This window comes from Danio rerio, chromosome 16 (genome assembly GCF_049306965.1).
Source record: "Danio rerio strain Tuebingen ecotype United States chromosome 16, GRCz12tu, whole genome shotgun sequence".
Taxonomy (NCBI): Eukaryota; Metazoa; Chordata; class Actinopteri; order Cypriniformes; family Danionidae; genus Danio; species Danio rerio.
In genome coordinates, this window is record NC_133191.1 from 10,698,740 (window position 1) to 10,712,500 (window position 13,761).

Below are 13,761 nucleotides of genomic sequence, written 5' to 3' on the forward strand. Positions count from 1 at the left end.
CGACAGTGTATGTTGTTTTACGGCATTGCCGAAGTAAGCGTTGGATCGCCTGCATGCTGGATTTAGGCTGACGTTTCCGTACTGCTGCCTACAGGTGAGTAACAAATTATCTTCAACGACACTTTAACATATAAAGACCCAGCCGTATTTGCGTTGGTCAGTAAAACTGCAAGTATGCATGTCCTCCATGTGGTTTCTTGACTTTGGTAGTCAGAGCTGTGCTGAAATGAACAGATCATACCTTTAGCCAATTAACGTTAGCCGGTCTATCTTTAGACTTCAAAATACTCGAGTTATTAATGAAAAATTACAGTATAATATAAAAACAAAGTGGTTACTGCTTATTTTGTGGATCTACAATCAATAAATGTACATAAGGGGGTGTTAAATGGTGTAACGTTAATTCTGTTCTGAATATCATCTGACAGTCTCAGGCAGTCAAGTACGTTAGTTTATCATTTGCGTACTTTCATAAATAATTCTTAAGCTTATATTAAGTAAATAAGCAGTTAAATATATATATTTTTAAAATAAAAAAGATTTGTGATACATATTAACTTTATACTTTCATTATAATTCCATCGTATTTATGGTAATTTGCATATTTTCCATCTTTTCCAATGACCCCATGATGCTTACAGAGGTAACTTAAAGGTGGTTTTATATTCGGATATTCAGACATTCTCCTTAATAATACAATTTCAGAAAAGTAATATTTGCAAATTGTAAATAGGGAAATCATATTAGTAGCAAATGACTATCAACGTACAGCACTGTTTACAGTGAATTAGATAGTGTTAATGTTGTTTAGAAGTAATACTTGCACGCTAATTCCGATCAAATATTCAAAGGAACATGGTAAACAATATAGAAACTGCCAAATGAGCGAATGTATGAATATAAAACCAACTCTACCTCTATATGATGCTTTGTAGCTATTATGGGCATAACTGTAAACAGTCAGTTAAGTTTTTCAACAAACTGGGTATGGTGATGTGGCTTTATTCTCCTCAGCCATGGAATGTTGAAAGGCAGTTTATTAGAGACCACAAATAACAAAATCAAACAGATTTTCCACAACTAAATTATGAAAGAGAGCTTTAATGTTAATTGATGTATAGTTGGTTACATAGTCAAACGTTTATTCATTTTTAAACAGTGACATCTTTTGACAATGTCCCTATAATGTTTATATTACATGCTACTTTGAATTTTAGGTCTGAAATGGTATGTACGTATGCACAACATTAGCACTATTTAATTGACTGAACATTTAGATTTTGCAAAGAATACTTTTCTGGAAGTATGTTGTTGAGGAGAAAGCCAGAATGTGTGAATGTAAAGCCAACTTTACCTCAGTTTAATCTTACTGTACAACAGGCAATACAAAGATAAACTTATCTGGGGAAAGGAAACTCTATGAACTCAGAGTTTTTGATACTGATGTCTCATTAAAATGCTAAGTATAATGTTATTTTCATGACAGATAAAAATAAAATGCAAAGAAAGCCAAATGTATCATAAAAAATTTCATTATGCATATTGATCATTATTTGTAGCTTAACTTTATTTAGATTAATTTAATCTCTTTTGAATGGAAGCTTCCCAAACTAAAGTGAAATCTATTATTTGAAATGCAGCAGTTTCACATGGCAAAAAGTGAATTAAGTTAAACTGTTTAATTCAGCTGTGACACACATTAAAGACACACACACTAAAGAAACAATTTTTTAAACTTTAAAAATATTTTAATTAAATATTTTATATTAATATTTTATATTAAAGTCCTTTAAAAGTGCAAAAAATTCTGTCTGGAGTAAAATATGACATGGCCAGAGAAGCTCATATGGCAATAAGCTCAAAATGTTCACTCTCACACATACATTAATGCAAAACTTGAAAATTTTATACGTTCTCTAATATTCTGAAATCAGAAAATGCTAGTTAATTTAATGTTTCTCTCCTTTAGATGGACACTCTCTACATCTCTTCCCACCCTGATGACTTCAGGAGTTTGTTGCCCTTGATCGCTGCTGGATTCTGTCCGTCTCCTCCACGAATTCTCCACCAGGACCCTCCGGCAGAGGTGGCCAGATCTCGGCCTGCGCTAGTTTTAGCAGGTGCGGGGGGAACTGTGCTCAGCGGCACCAGTGCTGTGAGTTGGTATCTGGCAGCAACAGGCAAACGAGCCGGAAGTGATAAAAAGCAGGAGAGTCAGGTGTGGCAGTGGCTGAGCTTTGCTGAGAATGAGCTGACGCCGGTGGCCTGCGCTGTGGCCTTCCCTCTGCTTGGAATCATGGGAGTTGATAAGAAGGTGCGTCTTTGTGCTCACATAATCAATTCAATTCAATTCAGCTTTGTTTGTATAGCGCTTTTACAATGTAGATTGTGTCAAAGCAGCTTCACATAAATGGTCATAGTAACTGGATCAGGGTAGTTCAGTTTTTAGTGTCTAAGTTCAGTTCAGTTTAGCTCAGTTCAGTGTGGTTTGAAGTCATTACTGAGAGTCCAAACACTGAAGAGCAAATTCATCGATGAGTAGCTTTTCAAATCCTGGACCATGCAAGCCAGTGGCGACAGCGGAGAGGGAAAAAAAAACTTCACTAATAGGAGAGTGAAGAAAAAAAACCTTGAGAGAACCAGACTCAGTTGGGCACGACCATTTTAATTTCTCCGCTGGTCAAAAGTCTTGTGCAGAGCTGCAGTCTCAGCAGTAAAGACTGGAGGCTGGCCTCAGCGAAGACTCGTCTGTCCCTGGAGCATCACTGGAATCAGTCTCATACTCTCCACTCCCCCATGACCACCAGCGCAGCAGCAGCTCAGGATACGGCCTGGTCCCGGATATGGACGTATGATCAGAATAAGTGATTGTTGTTAATTAGTTACAAAATAACTAGTTATTTACTGTAATTAAATAACTGTAAAATTGTAAAGTATAGAATTACTGTTTATTTTTAGGTAATTTAGTAAGTCACTCATTAGGGTTGCATGATGTTGAAAAAATTGAGCATTGCAATATTTTGTTAGTCTGCGATTATATATTGCAAGATTAATACAAGTTCACCAGATGAATTGAATATCTCCAGAAAGGATTTATTAATTTTTGGGATTGGGATAATTCTGTATGTGTGTGCGCCTGCTTAAACATAATAAACAAATTAAAAGCAGATTAACAGAATAAGGAAAAAGTTACAATTGAAGCAAACAGTGTTTTTTTTTTCTAAGTCTAACAGTTTTTGAGTAATTGAATAATAATAATAATAATAATAATAATAATAAAAATATATAATTATTAACTTTACTAACGTTAACATTATTAAATCCTTATACAATCACAGGCCTCAAAATGACATGCAAATAATACATTATAATTAGTGGTGGGCCAATATCACAGTTAACGTGCTGCGTTAACGTGAGACTCTTATCGTGCGATTAAAAAAAAAAAAAATCGCCGTTAATCTATTCTCAAAGTTGGGTTTGGAGCTGGGTCTGTTCTACGCAAGCTGTGGTGACTTTCACCTTGATATTTTAGCGCAGATGTATACCTGACCGTTGAGCCGTCTGACAAAAAAGTGCCCTTCTGAATCAAATCAGCAGGATGCCTGACTTTAACTTCAGTTCGGCTGCGGCAGTTTTACTTTAACTCATGAACATTTAATTCATGCCGCTGTGACAAACCGAGGTATTAGACGCATATAAGGAGTAAGGACTGGTGAGAGTGTTATGGAATTTACTAATGCACACCAAATGGAAAGAAAAAAAAACTTCCGCACTTCGCAATGTGTTTGTGTGTGTGTGTGTGTGTGTGTGTGTGTGTGTGTGTGTGTGTGTGTGTGTGTGTGTGTGTGTGTGTGTGTGCGCGTGTGCGCGTGTGCGCGTGTGCGCGGTCCTTTACTGACATCCGTATGTGTGGATCTTGTCGGAAAATATGGCAAAAAGTCCTACATGACTGTAATAGTTTGATTGCGGTGTTAACTTCAATAATGCCACTGATATCTGCATACTCCACATACTCCAGTCCTAATCCATTTCTGTTTAGTTCAGTTATAACTTTAATCGGATTAAGGTGATCAAAAATCGCTGTTTCGAGCTTATGTAGGCCTACAGTTCAAAATTCATGTTTAACTGAACAAACAGTAAACACAGGTACATCTTATTGAACATTTATTTTCATCACCAATTTTCATAGTAGTACAGTTTTTCAAGCAGTTTGTGATGCATTTTGGAAACAGGAGATGAGCCCCTAGTCTAATGCGCCACATGGCTTGAGAAACCCGTTCTCAAAGACTTATTATTTGGGTAGCACACATATATTCTTAATGCCTTCGGTAGAATTCAAATGAGCTATTTTAATCTAGATTAATTCTGAAATCTATCTGTCTATCTCTATCTATCTATCTATCTATCTATCTATCTATCTATCTATCTATCTATCTATCTATCTATCTATCTATCTATCTATCTGTCTGTCTGTCTGTCTGTCTGTCTGTCTGTCTGTCTGTCTGTCTGTCTGTCTGTCTGTCTGTCTGTCTGTCTGTCTATCTATCTATCTATGCATACATACATACATACATACACACACACACACACACACACACACACACACACACACACACACACACACACACACACACACACACACACACATGTATTTTTATATATATATATATATATATATATATATATATATATATATATATATATATATATATATATATATATATATATATATATATATATATATATATATATATACAGTAATTCCTTGTTGAGTAATTGCATTGCTTTTCAGACATGGTAATTAGAAGAGTAATGTAAATACAATTTTAATAATGAAATGGGTAATTAAGTACTCACCCAACACTGATCAGAATGTGTTATTGTTTCCTGATGATTGATTGTGTTTATCATGTACTGATTGATATCTGTGATTTTTAGCTTCAGCAGAGTTCCAGAGCGGAGCTGCTGCGTGTTCTGAAAGCTCTGGATGGGACTCTTGCGCTTCGGACATTCTTGGTGGGAGAGAGTGTTACTCTGGCTGATGCAGCTGTTGCGATGGCGGCTTTGCTGCCATTCAAATATGTGAGTACAGATCTGTAGACCCAAACCACATTCATTTTATATCATTATGACTTTTATTATTGAAGTCTGTTCATTTAAATATATTACAATTAATTAAATTATTTAAAAGAAGATATTTTGAAGAATGTTAAGAGGAAATGTTTTGTTTATGCAGTTAAAATCAATGCCGTCCAAAAAACAGATTTAAAGTTGTTCCCTTATTATGAACATATAAAACAGTGAGACATTTTTTATTTATCCTCTTTTGTGCTTTAAAATGCCAGAGTTGTTTCATTATTTCTGTATTTTTACATGATTATTTATTTACACGAACATAGTGCTGAATACATTTCTTACGAATTGCAATCTGTTACTGATTACAAGTTACATAATTGGTTCAATGATGAAAATATTGAACACATTGTGTTTTAAGTACTTTTGGATTACAATTAATTACTTTTAGGTCTATAGGTGGTTTATTTATTTTTATTTTTTAAAACTTGTTTATATAGTTAATGTTTTGCTATGCATTATAGGCACAATGTATAGTTTCAGCATCGATATCACAATGTGCATCCCAAGATATGCAAAGTTGAGTCTAAATTATAGTTGACCAGGAGCTACAGATCACATGGCTTGCAGTCACTGCCATAAAAGAGTGACAGTTTATCATTTGGATATATTTTTAAGGCTTTTGAGCATTTTAATTTTTTTTTTTATTATTTTCTAACTTAATTTTTGTTTTTTTTCTCACCCAAATATCTACATTCCAAACCAAAACGAGATTATTTTACTTATCCTATAAGTAGATAATTTAGCTTGTTTTAAGGAAAAATTCTTATAACCTTAAAAACAATATTTTTATTTTATCTAAGAATTTGACTACAAATGAGACTTTTTTTTTTTCAGTGTGATTATTCAATTTTAGTACCCGAATACTGTTTAGACTCCCCAGAAATCTGTCAAATAGAGCTATTCCAGTCATCTGGTGAAATTGTATTCATATTACAATATTTATTACAGACATTTTTTTTCGCATTATCTGATTTTTCTAATATCATCAGGGTTTCCAGGGGGTCTTAAAAAGTCTTAAAAAGTCTAAAATTTAAAAATCGAAATTTAAAGTCTTAAAGTCTTATTCGCTGTTCTAGGTCTTAAATATTTATTAAATATTTTTGCACAGGTCATATTTTTCCGATGTCCATGTAACGCTACATCTAATGCTACATCTTTATTTTGGCTAGAATAAAAGCCGTTATTTAATTTTTTAAACACCATTTTAAGGTCAAAATTATTTGCCCCTTTTAAGCAATATATTTTTTGATAGTCTACAGAACAAACCATCATTATACAATAACTTGCTTAATTACCCTAACCTGCCTAGTTAATCTAACTAACCTAGTTAAACCTTTAAATGCCACTTTAATCTGTATAAAAGTGTCTTGAAATATATTTAGTCAAACAATATTTACTGTCATCATGACAAAGATGAAATAAATCAGTTATTAGAAATGAGTTATGAAAGCTATTATGTTTAGAAATGTGTTGAAAAAAATTTCTCCATTAAACGGAAATTGGGGAAAAATAAACAGGAGGGGTAATAATTCTGACTTCAACTGTTACTGGAAAGGAATATATGAACCAATCAGTTTACAATACATTGATGCCCAATTTCTAGGCTTTATTGGTGATAACTAAACTAGCCAGACAGTAATGTGTGAATTGTTGAGTGGGCAAAATAAAAAATTAAAAACATCAGTAGTTTAAGTAAGTGTACTTTTCTGTTTTTATTCCTGCCATAATAAAAAAATATAATTGTAGAGCAGGCCTGTTGCCATTAATATTTAACTTTAATAGGTAGAACTGTCCGAGATATGAACAAAAGCAAGTGATGCATCGTTTAGATAAAAAAAAATTGGATTTAAAAGTCTTGATGTCTCATTATAACATCTTTTATAAAAATCTTTTAATAAATAATAAAAATAATAAAAACAATTATCTTGAATGATATTAATTATATGACCTAGTTCCGGAAGCTTTCTACTTCTCTGTTTATCCGTCTAATTGTACTGTTTCTTTTGACCGCCCCCTGTCATTTAAAAGAGTATGTCCATGGCAAACGCGTCAAGTATAAAAGCATCATCTGTTTCCTGAGGTGCGCGAAGTGGCGCCAGGCGAAAGTTTAAATCAGCGTTAAGATGTTTGTTTGTTTTTTTCTGTAGTTTAATGGTGCATCTAACCTGTCTTTAGTACTGTTTAATTTGAATACAAATATTTTTCCACTAATTTTGTGATTTTGCATTTTCTCTTTGTGTATGCGTGTTTTTGATATTGCGATATTGGTCTTAAATTTAATACTTAATGGTCTTAAAAAGGTCTTAAAAAGTCTTAAATTTGACATTTATGATATCTGCAGAAACCCTGATCATGCAGCCTTACTATACATTATGAAATACAGCATAAAGTGACACTGTTGTTTCATACTAATGAAGCAACTGCAGGAGTTTATGACTGTAAAAAGAAATACCACTCTTAATAGTTTTGTTAACAAAAACAAATTATTTGAATAAATGATGACCATTTGAATTACTGAATGAACTTGTTTGATGAGTTTAGTAATTGGTGTCAACATGTTTCCTCATTTAATACAGGTCCTTCTCAAAAAATTTGCATATGTGATAAAGTTCATTATTTTCTGTAATGTACTGATAAACATTAGACTTTCATATATTTTAGATTCATTACACGCAACTGAAGTAGTTCAAGCCTTTTATTGTTTTAATATCGATGATTTTGGCATACAGCTCATGAAAACCCCAAATTAATATCTCAAAAAATTTGCATATTTCATCCAACCAATAAAAGAAAAGTGTTTTTAATACAAAAAAAGTCAACCTTCAAATAATTATGTTCAGTTATGCACTCAATACTTGGTCGGGAATCCTTTTGCAGAAATGACTGCTTCAATGCGGCGTGGCATGGAGGCAATCAGCCTTTGGCACTGCTGTGGTATTATGGAGGCCCAGGATGCTTCGATAGCGGCCTTTTAGCTCACTTATAGTGTTGGGTCTTGCGTCTCAACTTTCTCTTCACAATATCCTACAGATTCTCTATGGGGTTCAGGTCAGGAGAGTTGGCAGGCCAATTGAGCACAGTAATACCATGGTCAGTAAACCATTTACCAGTGGTTTTGGCACTGTGAGCAGGTGCCAGGTCGTGCTGAAAAATGAAATCCTTATTTATATAAAGCTTTTCATCAGATGGAAGCATAAAGTGCTCCACAATCTCCTGATAGCTAGCTGCATTGACCCTGCCCTTGATAAAACACAGTGGACCAACACCAGCAGCTGACATGGCACCCCAGACTGACTTTGGGTACTTGACACTGGACTTCAGGCATTTTGGCATTTCCCTCTCCCCAGTCTTCCTCCAGACTCTGGCACCTTGATTTATAGATTTGTATATTTACCTGTATGTTTGTTTCTTTCAAAGGCACTGGAGCCTGCAGACAGGAAGTCGTTGGTGAATGTGACCAGGTGGTTTAATACCTGTGTGAATCAGCCACAGTTTCTGAAGGTATTGGGTAAAATCTCACTATGTGAGAAAATGGTGCCTGTGACCCCCAAACCCAACACTGCTTCCAATGTCACAGTAACTGCTGCTGCTGCTGCTGCTAAACCAGACAGCGCACCTGCTAATGGTAAAAATCTGAATGTATATAGATTTTGTATTGTAACATTTTAAACGTGTTTTAAGAACATCAGGTTAAATGCTCTTGTCACTTTAAATAAATCAGGTTTTCCTGTTGGTTTTGTTATTCCTAGGTCCTCCTAAGACAGAAGCTCAACTGAAGAAAGAGGCCAAGAAGCGAGAAAAGATGGAAAAGTTTCAACAGAAGAAAGACATGGAGGAGAAGAAGAAAATGCAGCCTCAGACTGAGGTAGAGTGATCATTTCAGCATCCTCTTTACTTATTGACACTGAGATAAACAGACAGCTGATCATCTCCTTCAACAGAAAAAGGCCAAACCAGAGAAGAAGGAACTGGGTGTGATCACCTACAATGTCTCCACACCACCTGGCGAGAAAAAAGGTGGGCATTTGCTTCTGATACAGTCATCATATTTTATGTTATTTAATTTCTATTTCAGTAGCATATTGTCAGGCACTGTTTAGTTACTTGTGTGTCTCTCCATATGGGTTTCAGATGTCCTGAGTCCTCTGCCTGATTCATACAGCCCTCAGTATGTGGAAGCAGCCTGGTACTCTTGGTGGGAGAAACAAGGATTTTTCAAGCCTGAATATGGGGTACGACTAGAAAATATTTTTTGAATAATATGATTATTTATTAATTTATTTACACGTAAATAGTTTGTGAGCACAATTAGGTGCACACAGCATGCCATATTATCTGATAATAATCCCAAAAAGCAACTGACTGAGTAAAGCCACATAAAACAAAACAAAAATACGATGCATATGTTGAGTTCAGCAGCTAATCAGCCGGAATCAGCTGAGGTGAAGTGACGGCGACCAGCGAGACCTAGCTGTCACTCAAGTGGCCCCGCACTTAATTACTCAGACTTAATAAAACTTCATATAAATGAAACGGATGAGTTATAAAAAATTCACCCCCCTCACAGTTGTCATGAAAGATAATATTAGCTATATGAACCAAAATTGTTCTTTGTACTTGGCTGTAAACACCTTTTTTCTGCTGTAAAGTTGGCCATTTTAACAGTGCGCTCAATAGAAATCTGCTCAATTATGGAGCCAAGACTAGTGGAATTTTGATGAATTGCAGTTTCAGTTACTTCCGTATTTGCTTCATGAGGGAGAGCGGGAGGTTGTTTATTCTTGGTCAGCATGAGTAAATAAATCTTACCAACTTTGTTTGTTGAATGATGATAATAAATTCTATTTCTCTTGTTTATTAACCAGAGGAAGAAACTGAGTGAGCCAAATCCGCGTGGAGTGTTTATGATGTGTATCCCACCACCCAATGTGACTGGATCCCTTCACCTTGGTCATGCCTTGACCAATGCTATTCAGGACTGCTTGACGAGATGGTAACCAGACACAGCTGTGATAATTTAGCTGCAATGCATATTAGTTAGGGGTGGCGCAGTGGGTAGTGCTGTCGCCCTTACAGCAAAAAGGTCGCTGGGTTGAGCCTCGGCTGGGTCAGTTGGCATTTCTGTGTGGAGTTTGCATGTTCTCCCCATGTTTGCGTGGGTTTCCTCCACAAGTTCAAAGACATGTGCTATAGGTGAATTGGGTAAGCTAAATTGTCCGTAGTGTATGTGTGTAAATAGGAGTGTATGTGTGTTTCCCAGTGATGGGTTGCAGCTGGAAGGGCATCAGCTACATAAAACATGTGCTGGATAAGTTGGTGGTTCATTCTGCTGTGGTCACCCCAGATTAATAAAGGGACTAAGCTTAAAATAAATGAATGAATAAATGAAATATTAGTTAGTATTTTGTTTAAATTAACATCATGTTATTAAATACATTTTAAAGTCACAAGAATATACTTTGTGGCTGATTGTTTATATACATATACACATGACATCTAAAACTGTTAATAAGTTATAACATCGAGCATCAGAACTTAGGATGTGTGTAATGATTGGTTGGCTTCGGGGTGATGATGCAGGCACAGGATGCGAGGAGAGACAACGCTGTGGAATCCCGGCTGTGATCACGCTGGCATCGCCACACAGGTGGTGGTGGAGAAGAAACTCATGAGAGAGCGGAAGATGACCAGACACGACCTTGGGCGAGAGAACTTCATCAAGGAGGTCTGGAAGTGGAAGAACGAGTGAGTGTTGAGGAGAATTGTGAATAATCTGAGGATCGTTCATTTAGCTGCACTTATGTGAAGGTGTTTCTCTTTATTTTGATGTTGAACAGAAAGGGAGATCGCATCTATCACCAGCTGAAGAAGCTGGGCTCATCTCTGGACTGGGACAGAGCTTGTTTTACCATGGATGATGTGAGTAAAGCAGACTAAACCTCAACATTTCTTAGTAATCGATATATATAACTATATATTTTTTCCCTAATGAAAGCATAATTGGTTTGATAAATGTTTAAATATAATGTTAAAGTTTTAAAGCGGACCTAAAACTAGAATAGCGGACCTAGACTTTTACTCTATTTTCTTATTCTTTTTATCCTATATAAATATACACATAAATAAAAAAGTGTAGTGCTGGGCAAAGATTAATCTCAAAATTTGTTTTGATATAATATACAGTATGTGTGTGAACTATTTATTATGCTTATCTATTACATAAAACAAAGCAGTACATATTGTAGATATTTGAATGTAAGTAGTCAACATTTTATAATCAAATGGATCAAACCATTACATTAAATGTTCTAACTGTTCAACAACACCCGTTCCTGTCTTAGGCAATTTTGAAAAATGTTTTTGATCCACTTCAAATGTTGACTACTGGATATATAATTAGCATTTTACACATTTATTTTATATCTAAATATAAATAAACATTTTCTATGTTGTATGTACATGGATGTATACATACATACAGTGTCTATTTATAATATATATTATAAATAGACACTGTATGTATGTATACATCCATGTACATACAACATAGAAAATGTTTATTTATAAGTAGACACTGTACACACAACTATGTTATGACAAAACAAACTTTAATTTTAGATGTGATTAATTAAGAATAATTTTGCCTAGCACAAAAAAAAACGTTATAAATGGTTTTACCTAGGGTTACTCGATTATGGGGAAAAAAGCTAAATCATGATTCATTTGGTCATAAATATAATCACGAATATTCAAAACTATATACAGTCTAAGTCAAAATTATTCGCCCTCCTGTGAATTTTTTCTTTTTTAAAAATTTCCTAAATTATGTTTAACAGAGGAATTTTTCGCAGCGTTACCTATAATATTTTTTCTTCTGGAGAAAGTCTTATTTGTTTTATTTTGGCTAGAATAAAAGCAGTTTTATATTATTAGCCCCCTTAAGCAATATATATATTTTATATAAATTTTTATAAAATGACTTGCCTAAGTACCCTAACTTGCCTAATTAAACTAATTAAGCCTTTAAATTGCGCTTTAAGTTTGAAAAATATGTAGTAAAATATTATTTACTGTCATCATAGCAAAGACAAAAGAAATCATTCATTCACTCATTCATTTTCTTTTCGGCTTAGTCCCTTTATTAATCTGGGGTCGCCACAGCGGAATGAACCGCGAACTTATCCAGCATATGTTTTATGCAGCGGATGCCCTTCCAGCTGTAACCCATCCCTGGGAAACATCCATACACACTTATTCACACTCATACACTACGGACAATTTAGCTTACCAAATTCACCTGTACCACATGTCTTTGGACTGTGGGGGAAATTGGAGCTCCAGGAGCAAACTCCACACAGAAACGCCACCTGACCTAGCCGAGGCTTGAACCAGCGACCTTCTTGCAGTGAGGCAACAGCACTAACTACTGCACCACAGCATCACCATCAAAAGAAATCAGTAATTAGACATGAGTTTTTAAATCTATTGTGTTTAAAAATTGGTTGAAAAAAAAATGTTAAACAGGAATTGGGGGAAAAATATAAAGGGCCGTTAATAAATCATGGCGGGCTAACAATTCTGACCTCAACTGTGTGTGTATATATATTTATATATATATATATATTAATATTATATTATATATATATATATATATATATATATATATATATATATATATATATATATATATATATATATATATATATATATATATATATATATATAATATATAATATATATATATATAATATATATATATATTATATTAATCCAATTGTTGTTTAATTAATGATAAAACAGTGGGCAGCATATAGGAATACTGCACGCTGTCACTTTAAGAGCAGTACGGTGCTGATTTATGGTTTTTCTTTTATGTGTCTTTAGATTCTCAACTTGTTTATTACACAAATGAGGGTTAATATGAATGATCATTAAACACCGTGTTTTGACACACATTTGCATGTATTTGACCATTAAAGCGCATTAAGATGAATTTAGATGTATGTGTTTTACTCAGAGGCTGAGCGCATACACAAAACATCATGCGATCTTTCACACTTTTAAAAACATGAATGATTCAAATGTACATCAATGAATGATGTGAATCCCATGCTGCAAAAATTTGACATTACAGTACATGCCTTTAGTAATTTTCATTTTAAACTGAACTTTGCAGAACAACAAATGTGTACAACTGGAAAGAGGGCGGTATATGATGCAGTTATCATTTTATCTGGATTAATGTTTTTTTATAATCGTTAGAAGCCGAAATAGAAACTGAATTTCGATTAGTTACACAGCCCGTTTTGCCTATGATTGTGATTTATAAAATACAAAATATTTTATTTGTATTAAAGTAAAAAAATGTTTAAATAAAGATTTTATTATTTAATAATAAAAATAAAATTTATTATTTAATAAATTAATAATTATTTATTATTAAGTTAATGTTTTACTGAAAATATCTAAATTGTGTCCTCAGTGTCAAGGAAAAACACCTATTTTGTGTCTTGATCTTGCCCAGTTAGAGCAGGCAAGAACCAAGAACACCATTTCTCAGTTATTATATTAAAGTCTTTAAGCTTTAATAAATATTTATTTAGTCAGTGTACATATTATACCCCA

At 34.2% G+C, this 13,761-nt stretch overlaps 1 protein-coding gene across 2 annotated transcripts in view; it reads left to right on the plus strand.

Annotated features, from left to right (window-relative positions):
* Positions 1-11: 11 nt before the first annotated feature.
* The window catches only part of vars1 (valyl-tRNA synthetase 1), a 41,340-nt gene continuing 27,590 nt past the window's right edge, over positions 12-13,761 (plus strand). Inside the window, 10 exon segments of one of the 2 annotated variants that reach the window (NM_001311346.1) lie at positions 12-94; positions 1,970-2,314; positions 4,939-5,082; positions 8,554-8,761; positions 8,886-9,001; positions 9,078-9,153; positions 9,268-9,368; positions 10,002-10,129; positions 10,717-10,881; positions 10,974-11,055. In NM_001311346.1, the coding sequence (NP_001298275.1) occupies positions 1,970-2,314; positions 4,939-5,082; positions 8,554-8,761; positions 8,886-9,001; positions 9,078-9,153; positions 9,268-9,368; positions 10,002-10,129; positions 10,717-10,881; positions 10,974-11,055 (1,365 nt within the window). In that variant the 5' untranslated portion in view covers positions 12-94. 2 annotated transcript variants of the gene reach the window in all.